The 22,457-nt window shown below is 66.8% G+C and overlaps 1 protein-coding gene across 5 annotated transcripts in view; it reads right to left on the bottom strand.

Annotated features, from left to right (window-relative positions):
* Positions 1–22,457, bottom strand: part of NTN3 (netrin 3) — a 74,968-nt gene that overhangs the window by 18,842 nt on the left and 33,669 nt on the right. For all 5 annotated transcript variants that reach the window (XM_075010558.1, XM_075010557.1, XM_075010559.1 and 2 more), the window contains 2 exons: positions 8,847–9,035; positions 308–457 (listed from right to left, as the gene is read on the bottom strand). In XM_075010558.1, the coding sequence (XP_074866659.1) occupies positions 308–457; positions 8,847–9,035 (339 nt within the window). The remainder of the gene's footprint in view (positions 1–307; positions 458–8,846; positions 9,036–22,457) is intronic.

The raw sequence follows: 22,457 nt of genomic DNA on the forward strand, positions 1-22,457 counted from the left end.
CAGTGCGGGGGGAGCTCCCACAGGTGGGGGGGACACCCCAGCCTCTGGCCTAGGAGACCACAACCCGGTTGTGGGACGAGCTCCCCAGGCACCCCAGGACCACCTTGTTGGGGTTACGAGGACTTGGCCCCACAGGAGAGGGGAAGGGGAGGCCTCGAGGTCAGGGAGGCCTCTGGGTAAGGAAGTGGGAGTGGGGCCTCAGGTCCTGCCACCGGCCCATTTCACCAGGCCGGTAGAAGCCAGGAGAGTTCCCCTCGACTTCGGGACCCTTCCCCGCTGACACTGTCTTGCTGACAGCACTACTCACTGATGCAGGGCGCCACCGGGGACCGGCTCTGCTGGTAGCCCTTGGCACAGCGATTGCAGGTGAGTCCCGTCACACCGTCTTTGCAGGGGCACTGCCCGGTGGTCTGGTTGCAGGTCTTACCAGCGGCGCCGACAGGGTGGCAGTCACAGGCTAGATGAGAGAGAGAAGAGGAGAAACGCTGTCGGACCAAAGGCACGGCCGGCTCCGCACCTGAGGAGAGAGTCAGAGGCCGGCAGGGAGCTCCCGGCAGGCACCGGGATGCATGAGGACAGGACCGGGCAGCCGGCTGAAGTTACTCTCCCCACCTCACGCCCCTCCAGCCCTCAGTGCCGAAGAGAACGTGTCTCTGACCGCAGCCATGGGCACAGCGCAGAATGCAACAAAGGGGCTTCCCCAGCGCCCCAGCGCAGCCGGCTTTGGCTTGGCTCATCCAGAATGTCTGTTCCGCTCATGACCCCAGCTGGACGTTCGGTGGGTGGAGGGGTGGTTGGAGGTAGCCGCTAAACCTTTGGGGGAAACAATGGTAAAGCGAATGGCTGCTCACAAGCCGGCTGTCCATGAGCTGGATTCGTGGCATGTGAGCGGACACCGGAATCAAAGGGTATTGTTGCCAATCCCCGATTGGAGGGCTGAGCTTTTCACACCCAAGAGCAACGAATGGCGACCGGCGACCAATTGGAAACCGCACACAATCGTCTCCGCAGATGTGTGCACGGAGAACAGCCCCCTCCAAACACTTGAGCACGTGGGGCCCAGGTGTGCAAGAGTGAGCACGTGGGCGCAGGTAATGCTGCCCAGGCTGTTTGCACACACACTAATTCACTGCATGAGCAACACCACGGTAGGGCAGAGGGTCAATGGCAAGGCTGGGTGGGGCCTGGGCAGGAGCCGCTGCCTGTCAAGCCTCACCAGAGCAGTTTGCAGCCTGACTCCAGCCGACAGCCTGGTGCTGGGAGAAAGCCAGGCTTCGCCGCCAGCAGCCAGAGGGGCTGAGTTTCAAAGCCCCCAGGGGGCTCTGCTGAGAGGAGAGTCTGGAGCCAGGCAGGTGGCGTGAGGGGATGCTCAGGGCAGGGTGAAAAGGACAAGAATGGGATGCTGTAATGTGGGGGGGGGTGTGACAGGCTGAGCAGCTCCCACGGGCTGGGGTGACCCCTGGGGCTGTGACAGACCAAGCAGATAACAGGATGACCCCTGGGGCTGTGACCTGCGCTGGCAGGTGACACCTCTGTGCCGCAACAAAGAGCAGGGAGGAGCCCAGCGGGGTTTGAATCGCAGGCGGCAGCTGGAAGCTGGGGGGAGGGGAAGGCAGCCAGCCTGTGCCAGGGGAGGCTACACCCCCGCTGGGGCACCCCTCGGGCTCCTCTCCCCAAGGTGGGGTGGGCCGACGGCCTCCGCCTGCTGTACCGACAGCTCTGCGCCTCTGTCGAGTAGTACGCGCCCTCTTCTACCCGCTGAGCGAGAGTCACTCCTGGCTGCAGACGGGGAGCGGAGCCTGGGGACCCCGAACCCCATCAGAGATGTGGCCCCACAGGAGCAGGTGGGCACCCTTGCCCAGGGACGGGGCCACACGCAAAGCAGCCTGCAGGACCGGTGAAGCACAGCGCTGGAGTTCCCATCTCTTTCCAAGCCTGGGGTTTGGCCAGAGGATGCCTCCCCTTTCCACAGGGGGCTTGGAGCAGGGCCTGGCCTCTTCTCCCGTAGGTCCCCCGAGCTCAGAGGGTTTGAGTCAGCCCTCACAGCTGTCTGCCATCGGGCGTCAGAACGGCCCCTTCTCCCCACCCCAGCCCTACCTTAGGGCAAACCCAGCTGCAGCTGCTTCAGAGGGCCGCGCGGAACCCGGTAGGAATTTCCCCTTGCCAGCAGCTGGCCCCGTCAATGAGCCAGCTCTGAGCAGGGCGGGGGGCCCAGGGTGGAAGTGAGAGTGTTAGGCTCATTAAAGGGAACTAATGACAGCCTCCTCGTGAAAGAGGGGAGGGAAGTGAGAGAGGGAGAAAAAGGCTGGGCTCCAGCAAGGGATTTGTAACGCTGGAAAACGCGCGTAAGACGTGACCCTGGCTTGTGTCAGGAAAGGGAACAGCGTTTACGATCCTCTGCTGGGTTTTACGGCCGGCCAGCTCGGCAAGACCAGCAGCCCGGCCAAGGGGCAGTGAGCTGGGGATCAGCAGCACCTGCACAAAGCGGGGCAGAGGAGAGGTAACGGCTGCGTGATCCGTCCATGCCAGTCGTTCAGTGTCCGGTCAGCTGTGCTCTTCCGCCGCTCAGTGGCCTGGACTCCTGCCTCCCAGCTACTCCTGGCCTCCACACTAGGTCTGATTCCCCACCTTCAGGGCAATCCAGCAGGTCTTTACACCTGGAGCCATGGGATGGAGGGATGCTGGGGTGGAGGCTCATGCAAGTGGATGCAACACCCCTGAGGGTGCAACATTTTTGCTGGTACAGCAGGAATTTGCTGAATCAACCCACTGCCTCCCTCTGGTGGGGGGGCAGCAGAGGGACTGGGGTGAAAGCTGCAGCCCAGGTATATTGCTTGTGTCACAGCCACACTCAGCAACAAGAGCCAGCCTCTCAGCCCTCCTTGGGGATGGAGCAAGTCCCTCGGGCAGGGACGGAGTGCTAGACAAGGACCTGAACCCAAGTGCCCGAACAAGGACGGACCTCTCCTACGCACACGCCTCCGTCGTCCAAGCTCCCTTCTGCAGAGGACGGAGCTGGGCTAGAGCGCTCCCGAATCTCCCTCGCTGGCTCTGGGGCCATGCGATGAATCTGAAGTGGGTAGGACCCACCGTGGCTCCTTGCTGTGCCCCAGCCCTGCAGCCAGAGGCATGCGTGCCCTGTAAGAAGCACTCGACGGGGGAGTAGAAGCTGCTAAAGGGGGAGATGACTGGCCCATGGGGCAGCGTAGGGTGTGTGCTGTGTAAGACCTTGGGGGGGGTATCTTGGTTTCCAGCAGTGTAATGGTCAGACGTGACTCCAAAGCGAAACAAAAACAACCCCTCCTGTGCCCCCCCCGCAAAGATGTTATCATTGCCCTAATTTTCACCAGATGGGATCTCGTCTGAGCGCAGCATCCCTGCTCACCAGGCCTTCTCCTGCTCATCCAGAAACAAGAGCAAGCAGCGTCTAATGGGGACCAGATGCTGTGATCCTTATCAGATCTTGGCCGGGACTGGAAACGGACGTGTTTTTGGCCACGGCCTTCGGGGGGCTCAGCTGTGAGAACCGACGGCAGCAGAGGAGGGTGCCCTGGCATGGCACGGGGCCTTTCTCCAGCCCCAGCAATGTCTCACTTAGCAGCCCACAGCAGCACTAACAGGAAACAGGAGGGAGTCAGCAGAGGCCCTGAGAAGACCCTGGGGCCACATCCTAGGGGGATCCTGTGTGGCCCCTGTAGCTGACCTGCACTGGGGCAGGGCTACAGGGAGCCCAGCAGCAGCTGCTGCCTGGAGCCAGTCCCACAACTTCTCTGTGGTGCCAGCTGGTGGCTGCCCCCCCTGCCTTCGACTTGTGGCAAACCCAATGCAGCACCTTCCCCTGGCCTTCACCGGACACGTCAGCATCCGTCTCTCACTGCCTCACCCCGTCTCCCTTTCCCAGGCCTCAGCCCTGCTCCAGACTTCCCACAGGGCAGACGCAGCTGTGACGCTCTTGCCCTGGAAGAAGAGAAGAGCGCCTCACTCCCTCGTGCAACACAAGAAGGGGGTCACCCCGACACCCGCAGGCAGCAGGTTGAAAGCAAATGAAGGGAAATGCTCTTTCGCACAACACGCCCTTAGCCCGCAGATCTCCCGGCCAGAGCCGGCTGCGGGGCCAAGTCTGTAGCAGGGCTCGGAAAAGAGCTAGCCCAGTTAGCGCCCCGAGCGGCTCTGCCCGCTGGAAGCTGGGAATGGGCGGCAGGGGAGGGATCACGGGAGGGTGACCGGCTCTGCTCATTCCCTCTGCAGTAAGGGGGAGGACTGCGAGGCCGGGATGGTACGATCTCCCCAGCGTGATGCGGAGGGTTCGTTATCAGCCACCTCCCAGCTTAGGGCCTTGAGTGATGTCAGCAACTACCGAAGAGACGCCGGAGAGCAACCTAGTGCGCAAGCCACCCCGCCGAGCCCCTGTGACTGCCTCCTCAGGACCACGTGGCCCTGCCTTCCTCTGCGCCAGAGCGGCTGGCCCTTGGAGCGCTTCTCTCTGAGCAGTACGACGGCTCAGAGCTCCAGTATGTGGAAGTGGGGAGAAAAGCCAGCGGCGAGGCCTCGGGTTAAGCGTCAAGGCGGCAGAAACAGAGGTGATGCTGTCTTGCCCGTGCACCCTGGGTGCGGCGCTCAGTGATTGGCAGAGTCTGGTAGGTGTGAATCCCTAACCCGGGGGCGGGTCAGCCCTGTTCCCTGATCGGCAAGTGTATTCACAGGAAGGGCTTGGAAACCCGGCCGTGCTCGCCGCTTGCCTTCGCGCTGCTGCATTGCATCGTGAGCAAGAAACGAGCTTTGCTCCAGCTCCTTCGTGGGCTGGTGCTGTATTTGCCCTGGAGTAACGCTAGTTGTGTCCAAGCACCCTGACTGAAAAGCTACGGTTGTGCTGTCGCTCTTGGGTTGCATTTGCTGGGCCGGAGCCATTTGCTCTGCAGACGTTATACCTACGAGGAGCTGCGTGTCATTGTCTTGCTCTCCTGCAGGGGATGGAGCACCCCAGGCACTAGGCAGGTGACACACCCCTGAAAAATCATCTTTCCTCTTGCTTTCATGGGCAGTTTCTTGGCTCACGCCTTCATTCACCTCCAGCACGGAGCTGGCCTTGCCTGCTGGAGCACCTTGTGCTGCTGCGTATTATGCTGGGCTTTCTTCACTGCGAGCAGCTGAAAACGCTGCCATGTGGGCTCCTCCTGTCCAGCCGCCTCCTTTCGCATGCACCTAAAGCTTGGATCGCCACTGGGAAAAAGCAGCAAATCAGGCCACCCAGCTCAGTGGGCTCTCCTGCCACCTGGTAGCCTCCCCCCGGCCACACACAGGAGGTGGTTTAGAAACAGTCTTGCTAACCCACTAAGCAAAATGGACCACAGCAGGACCATGGGGACGCCTGTGTGACGGAGTGGGGGGAGGGCAGGTGTGAGTCAGGCTGGAAGTGAGAGACCAGCAGATCAGCTCCCCGTGGCTAAGGATGACCCTGGGGCTACAAGTGGCAGGTGACACCTCTGCCCTGAACAAAGAGGAGGGAGGAGCCGAGCTGGTTTTTGAATCGGGGGCGGCAGTTAGAGGCTAGGGGAAGAGGAGCTGGAAGGCAGCCAGCCTGGGGAGGGGGAAAGCTACACCCCAGAGGGGCACCCCTCGGGGTCTTCTCCCCAGGATGGGTTTGAAGGACTGTCTCTGGCTGCTGTGCTGTCGCTTCTGTGAGACACTGGGCATCTGTTGCCTAATCAACCTCCTGTTGTACCCGCTGAGTGAGAGTCACTCCCGCCAGCGGACGGGGTACGGTGCAGGGGGACCCCTGAACCCCATCACAGCCTGCTCTTGCCGTGCTGTCAGCGCATGGCGGAGCTGGAGCAGCGCATTAACTGCAGCTCTGTGTGCCAATCAGCCGGCCAGTGGTGTGGCAGCGATGTTACACTTCCTGGGGTGGAAAGATTACTCCTTCTGATCTGCATTACAATCGCACCTCAGGGGCCTTCCACTGCGCAGAGAGACACAGGCACAGAGATAACCCTGGCCACGCAGAAGGCTGAGAGCGAGCGCTCTGCGGGCGAGAGGAAACAGCCTGGCCCCTGCGCCGCCAATGCAGGATGCGGTGGTGAGCGGCCTGTGCCGCTGGTGGCAGAGGCAGGAGCCGGGCCGAGCTCACCCGGGGCACAGCAGAGTGCCTTTAGCGCAGGACGAGCCTCCGGCTTCACGCAGCCAATGCAGCAGAAAGAGGGGCTGCGTAGGCGGCTCCCTGGCGCTGCGACATACAGGGGTGTTGCAAATTCTGCCTGCGCTTCGGGAAGAGGCTCCCAAAAACGCTGCTGGCCAAACGTCAGCCTTTCGCTCGCCTCCCGTGGGGGCTGGGCTGTGCGCGTCCATGCGTCTGTCTGCCCATCGCGCACGGCTCTTCCGGCCACCCGCATGCTGGCCTGGGGCCTCACTCGCCGCGGAACAGCAGCAGGGCCCGAGCTGGGCTAAGAGCTTCCTGCTGCTGCCTCCCCTGCTGGTGCTCCCGGGACGTCCCTGCCCAGGACCGGGGGCTATCAGAATGGCAAAAGCCGCCTCTGCCTGACCTGCAGCCCCCAGCGGTGGCAGCAGCAGCACAGCAGGTCCTCGAAGCAGCAGGGGAGACGACTGCGCGCCCTGTAAACTGCGCACTCGGGAGCCCCCGGGGCCGCCCGGTGATTCGCAGAACTCCCGCAGGCAGCAGCTGCTGGCTCTATGGTGGCGCACAGCGCACACGCCTCGGCGCACAGAGCTAAAGCGATTCTGCACGTGGGTGGAGAAACCGGAGGGCTCGCTGGCCAGGGAGCAGGGTTCCTGGGGCACCAGGGGCTGCAGCTCAGAGCAGGGTGCAGGTGCTGTCCAGCCGCTGAACCCGGCAACTCTGCTCCAGGAGGCTATGGGAGTGGACTGGCCTGACAGCCTCCAAGCCGCTGCTTTGGCCATGCGGCACGTTTCACTGGAGGGGGCCAGGGCCTCTCTCGCTGCCCTGCCCTGGCTCCGGAAACAGATGCCTGAACGACGGGCAGGGGAGGAAGCGCTCGGAGTCCCTCCTGCAGCACGTGGAAATCAACCCGCCAGGCCTTTTCCGAGCACACCTGTGTGTGCTGCACAGGGGAGGTAGGACAGCTGCAAGGGAGGCACCTACCAAGGCCCAGCAAAGGGATGAGTGGGATGACAGCGGCTTGTGCTGCTATAGCGCTGGGCTCTGATGGTGCCACGCCACCCCCAGCAGGCGGCAGAGCTCCCCCACGGCGTGGTGCACGGCGCAGGGTGAACTGCGGCGGCATCTGGAAATCGCTGGCCAGCTTGTGTCCACTCCAGCGCTTGTGCCCTCGGCTCTCGCCGATTTGGCCTGGGACCCTGGGGGCGGGGGTGTTCTGTGGCTCACCTGGAGCTGGAACTGAACTCAGAGGACTTCCAGACTCGCTTTTGGTTGCGGAGAAGCTGGGAGAAGCCCTGCCCCTTACAAAAGGACGAGCTCTCGATGAAAGAAGTCCTGTAATTCGGGCGAGGCGGGGCTGGCTTCTCCTCCTAGCGGAGCCACACCGGTGCAAACCTGCAGCAGGAGAGCTCAGCATCCGGCCCAGTACCTGCAGCATTGGGCTCGCACTGCTCAAGTCCGCAGTGACAGCAGCAGCCAGCAGCCAGGCCAGTCCTGGGCAGGGTGTCCCCCCCCCAGAGGGACCCCAGTGTGCTGGGAGCTGCTGCCCTGGCAAAGGAAGCAGCAGGAAGCCAGGCAGAGAGCACGAGAAGTCGCAGGCTGGGGGGGCTGGGCAGGCAAAGGGCAACGCTTCACAGCCTCTGCCGATCCACAAAGCCGCCTTTGGAGAGAGGTTCAAAAGCTGGGGACGTAGCCCATGTCCACACAGCAGGCCTGGGGGTGCCCCTCCGAAGTGGGGCTGCGACTCCCCCCAAGCCTGACAACTCTCCTGCAGCGGTGGGGGCTGGAGTCAGAGAGACAGGCTGAGTCCACAGCTGGTTGGGGCCCAGGGAGGAAGGAGACCGGGGACCTATCAGCTGTTCCGTGCAGCTCCCAGCCCCTGGCAGTACTGCCACAGGCAGAGCATTGTCCTTGCAGCATCACAGCGTGTGTGGGGGGAACAAGTGCCCACAGCAGCCCCACTGGGGCACACGCTCCGCTCTGAAGCACCCGCGCCTGCCAGCGCTCCTGCTGAGCTTTGCTCTCCGGGGCAGAACCAACCTTGTTCTGTGCGCCGAGCGTGTGCGGCTGTGTATCACCCGTGGGACCACGCTGCCGGCTGCGGGCTCTCTGCCAATCCGCTGGGCAGCACCCGAGTGGCTCCTGGGCGCCCGCCCGAGCGCTCAGCTCCCAGGGACCGCTGGTGCCCTCCACTGCAGCGCCTGGTCACCGCTTCCTGGCACGCGGCGCAGGGCACAGCCCCTGCCCCACTGGGCTCCCACTAGCGCCGGGGTCAGGGTGGCGATCTCCAAGCAAGGCACAGAAAGGCCGAGGGGTCTGGCTGAACTGGCAGCTGGCGTGAGGCGCTCATGAGCCCAGCCGCTGCGCTGAGCAAGGGCGGCTCACTCGGGGTGGGGCCCAGGCCGCAAGGCCGGTCTCCATCCCGCTGCAGCTCAGTGGCGCTTTCTGCCATGGCTGCCCTTTGCTCGGCTTGCCGCATCCGCGCCCCTCTCTGGGCAGGGGCAGGGGCGTGCACCTCGGGCCCCCCGCGGCCCAGCCCAGAGCACCTCTTCGGCCGGCGAGCGCGCTCCCTACCGTCCGCCTGCCTGCGCGCTCGGCTCCCGGCGAACGCCCCGGGCCGGGCAGCAGGACGCGGGGGCTGGATGGGGAAGGAAGAGCCGGGCAAAGGAGCTGCCCCCGTGGGAGTGGTGCAGGGCGGGGAGGGCGCCCTTACCTTTGCAGGCCTTGCGGTCGGAGATGGACTTGCTGAGGTCGCGGTAGAAGCCCTCCTTGCAGTAGTGGCAGTGCCGGCCGGCCGTGTTGTGGCGACAGTTGAGGCAGACGCCCCCGCTCTTCCTGCCCGAGAGTTTGTAGAGCTCCATGTTGAAGCGGCAGCGCCGGGCGTGCAGGTTGCAGTTGCAGGCTGCGGGGGAGAGGGGAGAGGAGGCTGAATGGGCCCGGGACGGCCTGGGGGTGGCAGAAGAGGGGGTCGGTCGCAGGAGGGATGCCGAGGAGCTCGTAGCCAGCTCCTGCTCCTGCTCCTGCTCCTGCTCCTGCTCCTGCTCCTGCTGGGCGCTGTGTGCTAGCGGGAGCAGGCAGGGCCTGGGCTGGTGGGCTGGGCCAGCTCGGTCAGCTCAAATCACCCCGAGCGCTCGCTCGGCACGTGGGGACACCTGCTGCTCCTCTCGCTCAGGCCCCACAGCTCCCTTTGCTCATCACCGTCCTCGCCGGCTGCAGCCGCGGGCACGCACTGGAGGGGGCAGGTATCCCCCCCACCGAGCCTGCTCTCGAGAGCCCTCCCTCCCGGAGTACCGACGTGCCACTGGCATTGCCCCCTTGGCACCAGCCCCTGGCTGCAGAGCCCAGGCCTGTGCTCGGGGCGGGAGGCAGGTACCGCGCCCGGTCCGCTTGGCTGCCCCAGGCGTATGACATGCCCACCCCGGCGTGGGGGTCTAAGCCGATGTCATTTACACCCCAGCAGGCCAGGGCCAGGGCCAGGGCCAGGGCCAGGGCCAGGCGGGTAAGTCATGGCCGGGACCAGCCGGCTGCACCGCCTCCCCCCAGCTGCTGCTCCAGGTCCAGGTCTCCCACGCAGCGCGCTCGAGCTCCGGCTGCCGAGTGCGTGGCTGTGAGGGCAGGAGGGGAGGGAGGCGGGCAGGGCACGCTGAGCAGTCCCTCAGCGCCAGCTCTGCCACTGACCTCAGCCAGAGCAGGACTGATGCAAAGGGCGGTGGAGGCCCCTGGGAGCTGGGGGGTTGGTGCAGCCAGGCTGAGCGTCGAGTCCTGCCTGCCTTAGCCTTCCTCCCCCAGCTGGGCTGCACCTGGCCTGGAGGGCCTGCTCCCCGCTGGGGCTCCCCTGTACAGACACCCCTGCCCATGGGGAGGCCCAGTGCCAGGCTTCCCCGCGTCCTCGGGACGTGCCGGGGCTGGGCAGAGCTGGCTGTCGGCGCGGAGGGCGCGGCTGTTGACCCTGCTCACGCGCGGACCGGCGGCTCCCTGCAGGAGCCTGTCTGCCCTGGGCCGGGGCAGATCGCGGGCAGGGCCGGCCCCAGCGCCAGGCGCGGCACGATGCACTGCTGTCCGGGGCGCCACCACGCCTGCCGGGCCGAACTGCCCCAACCCTCTGAGCGCTACAGGCCTGCGAGTGCCAGCACCTACCCACCGGCGCCGGCCCTCCCCCTGCCCCTGCCCCTGCGCCAGGGTCGCCCACACAGCCCGAGCACCTGCACCACTGCGGGGGCGTCACCCGGGGTGGGCAGCCCCCACTGGGCAGGGCCAGGAGGCAGCAGGGGGCAAACGCCCTCCCCCAACTGGCGGCAGCAGTTGGAGGCTGGGTGACCCAGGCCCAGCCCCAGCCCCAGCCCCAGCCCCAGCCCCAGCCATGTCACTCGGGGGCAGAGCAGGGGGAAGGGTACAGTGGGGGCAGGACAGGCAGTGCGGGGGCTGGGGAAAGGGGTGTGGTGGGGGCAGGACAGGCAGGGTGCGGGGGCAGGGAAAGGGGTGTGGTGGGGGCAGGACAGGCAGTGCGGGGGGCAGGGAAAGGGGTGTGGTGGGGGCAGGACAGGCAGTGCAGGGGGTGGGGAAAGGGGTGTGGTGGGGGCAGGACAGGCAGTGCGGGGGCTGGGGAAAGGGGTGTGGTGGGGGCAGGACCGGCAGTGCAGGGGGTGGGGAAAGGGGTGTGGTGGGGGCAGGACAGGTGGTGCGGGGGCAGGGAAAGGAGTGTGGTGGGGGCAGGACAGGCAGTGCGGGGGGTGGGGAAAGGGGTGTGGTGGGGGCAGGACAGGTGGTGCGGGGGAAGGGAAAGGAGTGTGGTGGGGGCAGGACCGGCAGTGCGGGGGGTGGGGAAAGGGGTGTGGTGGGGGCAGGACAGGCAGTGCGGGGGCTGGGGAAAGGGGTGTGGTGGGGGCAGGACAGGCAGTGCGTGGGGTGGGGAAAGGGGTGTGGTGGGGGCAGGACAGGCGGTGTGGGGGAAGGGAAAGGAGTGTGGTGGGGGCAGGACAGGCAGTGCGGGGGGTGGGGAAAGGGGTGTGGTGGGGGCAGGACAGGTGGTGCGGGGGCAGGGAAAGGGGTGTGGTGGGGGCAGGACAGGCAGTGCGTGGGGTGGGGAAAGGGGTGTGGTGGGGGCAGGACAGGTGGTGCGTGGGGTGGGGAAAGGGGTGTGGTGGGGGCAGGACAGGCAGTGCAGGGGGTGGGGAAAGGGGTGTGGTGGGGGCAGGACCGGCAGTGCAGGGGGTGGGGAAAGGGGTGTGGTGGGGGCAGGACAGGTGGTGCGTGGGGTGGGGAAAGGGGTGTGGTGGGGGCAGGACAGGCAGTGCAGGGGGTGGGGAAAGGGGTGTGGTGGGGGCAGGACAGGTGGTGCGGGGGCAGGGAAAGGAGTGTGGTGGGGGCAGGACAGGCAGTGTGAGGGGTGGGGAAAGGGGTGTGGTGGGGGCAGGACAGGTGGTGCGGGGGCAGGGAAAGGGGTGTGGTGGGGGCAGGACAGGCAGTGCAGGGGGTGGGGAAAGGGGTGTGGTGGGGGCAGGACAGGTGGTGCGGGGGCAGGGAAAGGAGTGTGGTGGGGGCAGGACCGGCAGTGCAGGGGGTGGGGAAAGGAGTGTGGTGGGGGCAGGACCGGCAGTGCAGGGGGTGGGGAAAGGGGTGTGGTGGGGGCAGGACAGGTGGTGCGGGGGCAGGGAAAGGGGTGTGGTGGGGGCAGGACAGGTGGTGCGGGGGCAGGGAAAGGGGTGTGGTGGGGGCAGGACAGGTGGTGCGGGGGGTGGGGAAAGGGGTGTGGTGGGGGCAGGACAGGCAGTGCAGGGGGTGGGGAAAGGGGTGTGGTGGGGGCAGGACAGGTGGTGCGGGGGCAGGGAAAGGGGTGTGGTGGGGGCAGGACAGGCAGTGCGGGGGCAGGGAAAGGGGTGTGGTGGGGGCAGGACAGGCAGTGCGGGGGCAGGGAAAGGGGTGTGGTGGGGGCAGGACAGGTGGTGCGGGGGCAGGGAAAGGGGTGTGGTGGGGGCAGGACAGGTGGTGCGGGGGCAGGGAAAGGAGTGTGGTGGGGGCAGGACAGGCAGTGCGGGGGGTGGGGAAAGGGGTGTGGTGGGGGCAGGACCGGCAGTGCAGCGGGGCAGGGGCCGCTGCAGAGGTGCTGGCAGACACAGGCCTGTGCAGTGAGGCATGGGGGTGGGAGGGCTCAGACGAGGGCATCTGCCCAGTGCCTGTTGTCTGGGCTCTTTCCTTCCCAGGAGCAGGGCTCCTCTCCTTGCCCCTGGAGCAGCCCCAGGCTTTGGCACTCCTTGCTAGTAACCTCAGACTCAGAACCTTCCAGCAGGGCAGTAGTATTATTATTATTATGCCCATTTTAGAGTGGGAGAAACTGAGGCCGAGAGAGGCTAATGCTTCGAGCTGCGAAGGACTTTAGGCTCCCATTGCCCATTGGAATTGGTGGAGTTAGACACTTCCAGTTCTGGCTCGAGTGACTTGCCCCCAGGCCACCCAGTGAGTCAGTGTCAGAGAACAGAGGCCGGGTTTTACTGCCTAACTGCAGCCTTGCTTGGCAGCTCTCGCTTTGAAAGGCACATCCCACCGCACACTACGAGCTGGCCTCTCGGCCCCCAGGGCACAGGCAGGGTGGGACTGGGGTTCTTGCTCAGGACCTAATAAGTGTGATAGTCTCTGAGGTGCTCCAGGACCGCTTGTTCTGGGGGGGCACAGGGCGCGGCGGGGGGTCCTGCACACACCGTCCTTGCCCAGCCCCAGAGCTGTTCCACGGCAAAGCCAGAAGAACCCTGATGTGACAAAAGCCAGGGAAGCACCCAACTCCCTTCGGCTGTGTCCTCTTGGAGGCAACAGGGGTTTGGCTCCTGCTGTCATGGGCGCAGGATTGGGCCCCGGGGTGTAAGAGGAACTAGGTCTCCACGTTTGCGGCGTCCTGGCCTGGCCGCTTCCCCAGCAGAGCCGGGCCTGGGCCGTTAAAAGGACCACCCGCCTTGCCCTCGGCTGGGGCGGGCGCAGGGGGGCACAGCTCCTTCTGGGGTCGCGCAGTGCCAGGCCCATTAGGGCGGGTGACCAGTGCCAGCTGCGGCCGCAGTGCTGTGGTGGAGGGCGGCTGGGCCTCCGCTCTGCTAGCCAGACTGCCAGCTAGTGGCTCATTTCAGACCCCCCCCCCGCCCACCACACACAGACCCGCTAGTTTTTACGGGCCGCAGGGACCCGAAGGGGGAAAATTCCACATCCACGTGTGCGAGATAAAAGGCCGAGGCGCTGCCAGTTCCTGTTTAACGCTCTCGCAAAAAGATAATGGGAACAAGATTTCCTTCGGCGGCGGCCCCCCGCCCTGCCCCCACGTCGCTGGGCGACAGCTTTTCCAGGCCGCCTGTGAAATTCATTACCGCGTCAGCCCCAGGTTTAACCGCTGGGCCTGCTTGCCACCCTGCGAACCTTCCCTTCCCTTCCCTTCCCACTCCCAGCGCAGCCCCGCGCAGCCAGGGAGCCTTATCCCCTCCGGGTGAAACAGCCAAGGCCCTCTGTCCCCACCACTGCTTCCCAGCCAGCCCAGGGAGTGGGGAGACATCACTCGCCGCGGGGGGCAGCAAATCGCCCAGCCCGCCCAGGGCCGTTCTCGGTCCCCTTTCTGCCCCTCGCAGGGTCAGCCGCTCCCAGAGGTTCTGACACCACAAGCCAGCACCAGGGCTCCCGCGCGTTTGCCATCTGTGGGGAGGGAATTTAATTCCATGCACCAAGGCACATGCGGACGTGCCCCACCGGCTGCCTGCTCATCAGTGGGGGGCACCTGGCTCACTCTCTGGGTCTCTGGGTGGCTGCCCAAGCTCACAGGGAGCATTGGCCAACCCCCCAACACCTTGAGACTGGGCTCGGATCAGACCGCGTAGGCTCCTGGTCGTTGCCTGTACGCCCCCTATTTGCGCCACAGCCAAGTGGGACGGAAACTTACGTACGTTTGCAACTGAAGCCGAGCGTCTCTGGTGCCTCCAGGAGCTGGGGCTTTCAGGGACTCATCGCAGGGGGGGAGTCTGGTGGTGGCACTGAGGAGTGGGGGGCTGCTGGGCCTTTGCACTTCTGCCTTTGGCCAGGACTGGGAGAGAAGAGGGACAAGGCATCCCAAGCTAGGGGGCCTCTCCAGGCTTGCTCCCGCTGCAGTCCTGGCGGCTGGCTCAGAGGGGAGGGCGACAGGGGTTAGGCCTGTGGTCCAGCACACAGGGCCCTACACTGGGGTGTAGCAAACCTACTTCTTCTGGGGCTCGGCTGCTGGGTGAGTCCCTGCAGCTTGTCTGCAAACGGCCCCGTCTCAGCTAAGCCCACGGCGCGACGCGGGATGGCGCGGGGGGCGGGGCACGAGGTGGCACACAGCAGTGGTTCTGGCTAGTGGGACGTGTTGCACCCATGGCTGCAGCCTGAGACCTGCAGGTCCAGCCTCAGAGGGACCTGATTCTTCTCTCATGCCCACCAGCGTCTGGACCCTGCCTGCTGCAGCTCATGGGAGGCTTCTCATCGGCTGCAAGGCAGCCGTGCAGTGGGAGGAGGCTCCCATCACATGCGATGAGCAGCCCAGATCGGAGTAACTGCCAGGCCGCACCCCTCTTCCATCTGCAGGACATAGCCCCCCCATTGCTCCCACCTGCACTGCCCTCTGCCCCCCGCCCAAGCAGGGCTCGTCTGACCCCGCAGCCACGGGGACTCCCCACCCTCCCGCCCTGGCAGAGAGCTGCAGCTGAGGCTGGGAGCGCCAATCAGACTCCCACTATGGAGCGGGGCTGCAGTGGGGCTGCAGCTGGTTCAGCACCACCCCGGACAAGACAAGTGCCCCCTTGCACCCTGCTCCTGGCAGGAAAGGAAGCCCCATGGCAGCCTCCCTCCGGCAGGCGGCTGCAGGGCTGGGGCAGGGAGGGGAGGGGAGGGGAAGGTAAATAATCCACCAGCCTGGTCCTGTTTGGCCTTCAGTTTAATGAGCGAGGGACTCACTGGGGTGGGAGAGTGGCTGGAAGCAGTCCAGGGGACCCAGGAGGTGTTTACACCTGCCCCCCCCACCACCACGGCCCACTGGCCACATTCTGGCCTGGCTGGGGCCCAGGAGCCCCTTTCTGGCCCTGCCTTAGACCCGAAAGGTCCTGGGAACCAGGAGACGCACCAGCAACGGGCAGAGCCATTGAGTGTGCTGAGACCAAGCCCCCAGGCCCCAGTACCCCCCAACCGTCCTGCTGGCGAGTGCATGTGTCACGCACCCGGGCGGGGGCTCCTGGGGCAGTGCCAAAGGGCAGGAACCTGCCCAGGGTTCCCCTGGCCCTTGGCGTCTGAGCCGGAGGAGGTACAAACGAGCGAGTGCGTGAGGAGAACATGCCCAGCCTCTCCCAGCTGCCCTGTTCCCAAACACCTCTCTGCTGTGTCCGGAGGGGGCACCAGCAGGGAACTGCTCCCAGCCCTGGCAGGAGGCACCGTGTCACGCCACTGCTCCCCGGCAGCACCACACACCCGCACACTGCAACGGCCTGGCTCCTCTGCTGCATCCCCCACTCACCTGCTAACAGCTCTCTGCATCCCCTGCCGCCCGCCCATTTCCAGCCGCTGAGGAACGGGGACAGGTCAGGTCACCAGGCTCCAGGCTGGCGAATGAAGGGAGCTGCTCCTGCCTCCCTAGGGGCGCAGTGTGACAGTCCTGGGGGGCAGGAAAGGCAAGTCGGGCCCCTCAGTCTGGTCCTCACCAGACTTCCTGCAGCCGCACAGGACAGCAGCAGCTCCTGCTTCTCCCTTGCACACGCCCCAGAGCTGAGCAATGAGGGAAGCCAGGCAGCCCCGGGCTCAGCAGAGTGGGGTTTGCTAGGCAGCAGGACTGGGATAAAGGGGATGCACCCCCCCACCGCCCCTCTGGCATCACCTGAGCCTCAGAGCAGAACTACTTCCGCAGCCGTGCGGTTGGGTGAGAGCCCAGCGCCTCGCCGGTGGGTAACGATGTGCCCAGCTCTCACGGGAAGCCACGTCTCTGAGGGTCGGGGCCGCCAGGCCGTGGCCAGGGAAAGACCAGCCGGCACAGTGCCAGTGAAGAGGCGTCCCTGTTCCGCTCCGGCCCTTAGGCCCCCGCCGCTCTCCCACCGGTGCCGCCGGGCAGAGCTGGGCAACGCGAAGGGGGGTTGGCAAAGCGAGTGCTGCTGGGCTGGAGCTCTGCCCCCAGGCCTCACTGGGGAACTGGCAGCTTGGCTAGCCAAGGAGGAGCCCCTGAGAATTCCACCCCTGGGGCGTGTGCCGCGACAGTCCCCTCCCTCCACACCGCTGCTCAGGGCACTGCACCAGGCACACGGGGCCAGGCTCAGAAAGGCTCCTAAATCACTTTGGCGACCAGGCCCCGGGGCCAGGCTGGAGGGCGGCCTGCGTTGTGCCGCAGGAGCCTGGTGCTGAGACCGGGGCCTCACAGGCCGTGCCTGGACCCAGCTGGGGGAGAGAGGAGCAGGCAAACCCCCTCCTTAGGAGCAGCCACCCACAACTTCTGCTGTCCCCGGAGGCCAGGCCACGTGCTGCGTCCGAGAGCTGGGCCCGGAGCTCGCTGCCTGTCTCAGTTAATCACTAATTAAAGGCTTGAGCCTTCCCTGCTGTGTGGGTATTAATACCAGTTTAATGGCACAGTTTGGGGCTAATCCCTGGGCCCTTAGACACTGCACCCTGCTACCCAATTACACGAGCCCCTCGTTCAGCCGAATTCAACCGCAGCCCTCTGCAATGGGCCCCCTCGGGCCCCTCCTGTGTCTTTGGGACCCCAGGGCCTTCAAGGGCCTGGCTGGGTGCTCCTTTGCACCTGTGCTCTGCTGCACCCTGGGCTGTGGCCCGGGCGGCCCCAGGGAGAATCCCCCTGGGGCTGCCTTCTCCTTCCGCTGCAGCCTGCCAACGCGTGAGGAGGTAACGTGCCCGGTCAGGCAGCCCACCCCGGGGACAAGTGGGCAAGAAGAGCGGAGAGGATGGAGCCTGGGCTGGCAGGGGATGGCGAGAGCCGTCCCTCGCTCGGAGACGGTGCAGGCCAGACTGGCATGAGATGCGTAGTTAGGGGATGATGGAGCCCCGGCTGGGGAGCCGCAGGGAGAGAGCTCCCCGAGCCTGGGAATTCGGTGGGAATCATTAGTGAGTGGAACTGTCTCAGTGAAACCCTAGACTGGCCGCTTCTGCCAAACCCGCACTGGAGTCGCGCCACGCCCCTGCTCTCGCTGGAGCAGCGCCCAGCCCAGACGCCTGCAACTCCGCTGCTGCTTCCAGCCTGGGGGGGCAAGCTAGCCCCCCCCAACTCAGCAGGCACACTGAGCCGCGGCTGAGAGCGCTGTGCGGCTGCACCCCGCTCAGCCGTGCCCGGCCCGCTCCCACAGAGCCCCGCAGGGCTCCGACACGCACGCCAGAACCGAAACGGGCCTCTCCGCTCCGAGCCTTGGCACAGCTCGGCTCATTTCTCCCCGCTCGGCCGCTTGCACCGGCTGGCACACCCCGGCACCCTCCCAGGGGAGCGACGCCGGCCTCCGCTTGCAAAGGCAGCTCAACTCGAGGAGGTCTGACACCCCCTCCCGCGCCTCAACGCCCTAACCCTGGCTCCCCCTGCCCCCGACCTCCGTCCCGCACCCCAACGCCCCACCCCTAGCTCCCCCTGCCCCTGACCTCCGTCCCGCACCCCAACACCCCACCCCTACCTCCCCCTGCCCCCGACCTCCGTCCCGCACCCCAACGCCCCACCCCTAGCTCCCCCTGCCCCTGACCTCCGTCTCGCACCCCACCCTGCACCCCAACGCCCCACCCCTAGCTCCCCCTGCCCCTGACCTCCGTCCCGCGCCTCAACGCCCCACCCCTAGCTCCCCCTGCCCCCGACCTCCGTCCCGCACCCCAACGCCCCACCCCTAGCTCCTCCTGCCCCTGACCTCCGTCCCGCACCCCACCCTGCACCCCAACGCCCCACCCCTAGCTCCTCCTGCCCCTGACCTCCGTCCCGCACCCCACCCTGCACCCCAACGCCCCACCCCTAGCTCCTCCTGCCCCTGACCTCCGTCCCGCACCCCACCCTGCACCCCAATGCCCCACCCCTAGCTCCCCCTGCCCCCGACCTCCGTCCCGCACCCCACCCTGTACCCCAATGCCCCACCCCAGCTCCCCCTGCCCCCGACCTCCGTCCTGCACCCCAACGCCCCACCCCTACCTCCCCCTGCCCCTGACCTCCGTCCTGCACCCCAACACCCCACCCCTACCTCCCCCTGCCCCCGACCTCCGTCCCGCACCCCACCCTGCACCCCAACGCCCCACCCCTAGCTCCCCCTGCCCCCGACCTCCGTCCCGCACCCCACCCTGTACCCCAATGCCCCACCCCTAGCTCCCCCTGCCCCGACCTCCGTCCCGCACCCCACCCTGCACCCCAACGCCTCACCCCTAGCTCCCCCTGCCCCCGACCTCCGTCCCGCACCCCAGCCTGCAGCCCAATGCCCCACCCCAGCTCCCCGTGCCCCCGACCTCCGTCCCGCACCCCACCCTGCACCCCAACGCCTTACCTCTAGCTCCCCCTGCCCCTGACCTCCGTCCCGCACCCCAACGCCCTACCTCTAGCTCCCCCTGCCCCCGACCTCCGTACCGCACCCCACCCTGCACCCCAATGCCCTACCCCGACCTCCCTCTGCCCCCGACCTCCATCCCGCAGCCCACCCTGCACCCCAACACCCTACTGCTAGCTCCCCCTGCCCCCAACCTCCATCCCATACCTCACCCTGCACCCCAGCGCCCAACCTCAACCTCCCTCTGCCCCGACCTCCGCCCCGCACCCCACCCTGCACCCCAATGCCCTACCCCTAGCTCCCCCTGCCCCCAACCTCCGTCCCGCACCCCACCCTGCACCCCAATGCCCTACCCCTAGCTCCCCGTGCCCCCGACATCCGTCCCGCACCCCACCCTGCACCCCAACGCCCTACCCCTAGCTTCCTGTGCCCCCGACCTCCGTCCCGCACCCCACCCTGCACCCCAACGCCCTACCCCTAGCTCCCCCTGCCTCTGACCTCCATCCCGCACCCCACCCTGCACCCCAACGCCCTACCCCTACCTCCCCCTGCCTCTGACCTCCGTCCCGCACCCCACCCTGCACCCCAACGCCCTACCCCTACCTCCCCCTGCTCCCGACCTCCGTCCCGCACCCCACCCTGCACCCCAACGCCCTACCCCGACCTCCTTCTGCCCCCGACCTCCGTACCGCACCCCACCCTGCACCCCAATGCCCTACCCCGACCTCCCTCTGCCCCCGACCTCCGTACCGCACCCCACCCTGCACCCCAATGCCCTACCCCGACCTCCCTCTGCCCCGACCTCCATCCCGCAGCCCACCCTGCATCCCAACGCCCTACTGCTAGCTCCCCCTGCCCCCAACCACCATCCCGTACCCCACCCTGCACCCCAGCGCCCTACCTCAACTTCCCTCTGCCCCGACCTCCATCCTGCACCCCAACGCTCTACCCCGACTTCCCTCTGCTTCCGACCTCCGTACCGCACCCACCCTGCACCCCAATGCCCTACCCCCACCTCCCTCTGCCCTGACCTCCGTCCCGCACCCTACCCTGCATGCCAATGACCTACCCATAGCTCCCCCTGCCCCCGACCTCCGTTCTGCAGCCCACCCTGCACCCCAATGCCGTACCCCGACCTCCCTCTGCCCTGACCTCCGTCCCGCACCCCACCATGCACCCCAACGCCCTACCCCGACCTCCCTCGGCCCCCGACCTCCATCCTGCACCCCACCCTGCACCCCAACGCCCCACCCCTAGCTCCCCCTGCCCCCAACCTCCGTCCCATACCCCACCCTGCACCCCAACACCCCACCCCTAGCTCCCCCTGCCCCCGACCTCCATCCCACACCTCACACTGCACCCCAACGCCCCACCCCGACCTCCCTCTGCCCCGACCTCCGTCCCGCACCCCACTCCGCACCCCAATGCCCTACCTCTAGCTCCCCCTGCCCCCAACCTCCATCCCGCACCCCACCCTGCACCCCAATGCCCTACCCCTAACTCCCCCTGGCCCCGACCTCCATCCCGCACCCCACCCTGCACCCCAATGCCCCACCCCTAGCTCCCCCTGCCCCCGACCTCCATCCTGCACCCCACCCTGCACCCCAACACCCCACCCCTAGCTCCCCCTGCCCCCGACCTCCGTCCCATACCCCACCCTGCACCCCAACACCCCACCCCTAGCTCCCCCTGCCCCCGACCTCCATCCTGCACCCCAACGCCCTACCCCCAGCTCCCCCTACCCCTGACCTCCATCCTGCACCCCAACGCCCTACCCCCAGCTCCCCCTACCCCTGACCTCCATCCTGCACCCCACCTTTCACCCCAATACCCTACCCCGACCTCCCCCTGCTCTCGACCTCCATCCTGCACCCCACCCTGCACCCCAGCGTCGTACCCCTAGCTCCCCCTGCCCCCAACCTCTGTCCCGCACCCCACCCCACACCCCAACGCCCTACCGCGACCTCCCTCTGCCCCAACCTCCGTCCCGCACCCCACCCTGCACCCCAATGCCCTACCTCGACCTCCCTCTGCCCCGACCTCCATCCTGCACCCCACCCTGCACCCCAATGCCCTACCCCAACCTCCCCCTTCCCCCAACCTCCATCCCGCACCCCACCCTGCACCCCAATGCCCTACCTCGACCTCCCTCTGCCCCGACCTCTGTCCTGCACCCCACCCTGCACCCCAACGCCCTACCCCAGCTCCCTCTGCCCCGACCTCTATCCCGCACCCCACCCTGCACCCCAACACCCTACCCCTAGCTCCCCCTGCCCCCGACCTCCGTCCCGCACCCCACCCTGCACCCCAACGCCTCCTACCCTGAGCTCCCCCTGCCTTGACCTCCGTCCCGCACCCCACCCTGCACCCCAATCCGCTACCCTGACCTCCCCTCTGCAGCCACCTTCCATCCCACACCCCACACCTGTTCTCGTTGCCCTGCAGCATTGGCTGGTGCCATCCCAACCTGCTGCAGGAGCTCATGTTGACAAGGGGCCTTGCCCCAGTGCTTGGGAACAGAGGGCTCAGGCAGACCCGGCTCCCACACCCCCCTTGCTGGTTTGTCCTGGGAGGGCCCCACCCCAGTGGTCAGTTCCTCTGTCTTTGTGGGTTTGTGTCCCTGGCTGCACTCCTGTGACTCAGCTGGGCCTGGAAACACCCAGCCTCCCGTCACAGCAACCAGCCGGGTGCTGCCGGCAGGCTCTGCCGGGAACCGCCCCGAGCGCTGTTTGCCAGGCCCAGCTCCCGGCACTCCAGCAGCACGAGCGGAGCCTGCAGGTGCTCAGGCCTCCCCCGCACTCTGTTCTGCGCGTCAGGGCCTCGTCCCACCGCCTGAGGCAGGCCGGGCAAGGGCTCCAGCACACGGGGCAGCCTCCAGCGTCTCAGGGCATCCGGCCTGGGAGGCTGCAGCTGCCATGCGAGACCTGCGACCGGGGAGGGAAGAACCTGCCCGGGCAGCCACAAAGCAGACAGCGTCGGAGCCCCTGTGAGGCACAACCGTCCCCGTGACCGGTCAGCGCCCGTCCTTCCCCCACGGGCACCCGGCAGGGAGAGGCTGCGCTGCGGGCAGGTCTGAGCTATGCTGGGGCCGGCTTGGGCCCTTTGGCGCTGCCAGCCCAGCCCAGCCCAGCCCGGCCGGGACAGCCCCAGCTGGAGCAGGAGGGAAACCACGTGGGCAAACTGTCAGGTTGTCTGCCTCAGCCGGAGCAGGCCCTGGCCTGGGGCCCTCGGCAAATGCCCCCTTGCCCTGCCTGCAGGGCTGCTGCCCTCACCACAGCCCCTTCTGTGGGGGCCGCGTAGGCTCAGGCCCCGGCCAGCCCCCGCCGACATGGGGCCGGCACAGCCTGCAGAGGTGCAGGGTCCCAAGGCCGGGGCGGCGGGAGAGAGTGGCCATTCAATGGGTACTAATTGCCGCATCTGGGGAATGGATCCCTGGCGAGGTGTCCTTGCGAAAGGCACAGAGGGGCAGGCCCAGGAGCTAATCCAGCTTTCAGCCGCTGAGCCCCAGGGCGGCCGAGGAGGCGCTCTTCAGGGCCCTTTGCTGAGGGCACGGAGCCTGCCCCTGGAGGGAAATGCAGGCAGAGGGACGGAGCTGGCTCCACTAAGCCCTCTTTGTGCGGTGGGCTGGCCAGGGATGTCCCACTCCGCCTCCCAGCCTCTCCTCTAGCTCCTCAGTGCCAGGCTCTGCTGAAGGGCGGCAGGCCGGGAAGGAAGGAGCGCTCCCGCAGAGGGCAGACGTGGGCTGCCTGCGAGCGGCTCCTTCAGCCTCCTCTCTCCTGGGCAGGTCAGGGAGAGACGTATCTGCTGTCTGCAGCACGGTCCTGGGGGTCAAGGACGCAGGGCGG

The sequence above is a fragment of the Carettochelys insculpta genome, chromosome 16 (assembly GCF_033958435.1).
Source record: "Carettochelys insculpta isolate YL-2023 chromosome 16, ASM3395843v1, whole genome shotgun sequence".
Lineage (NCBI taxonomy): Eukaryota > Metazoa > Chordata > Testudines > Carettochelyidae > Carettochelys > Carettochelys insculpta.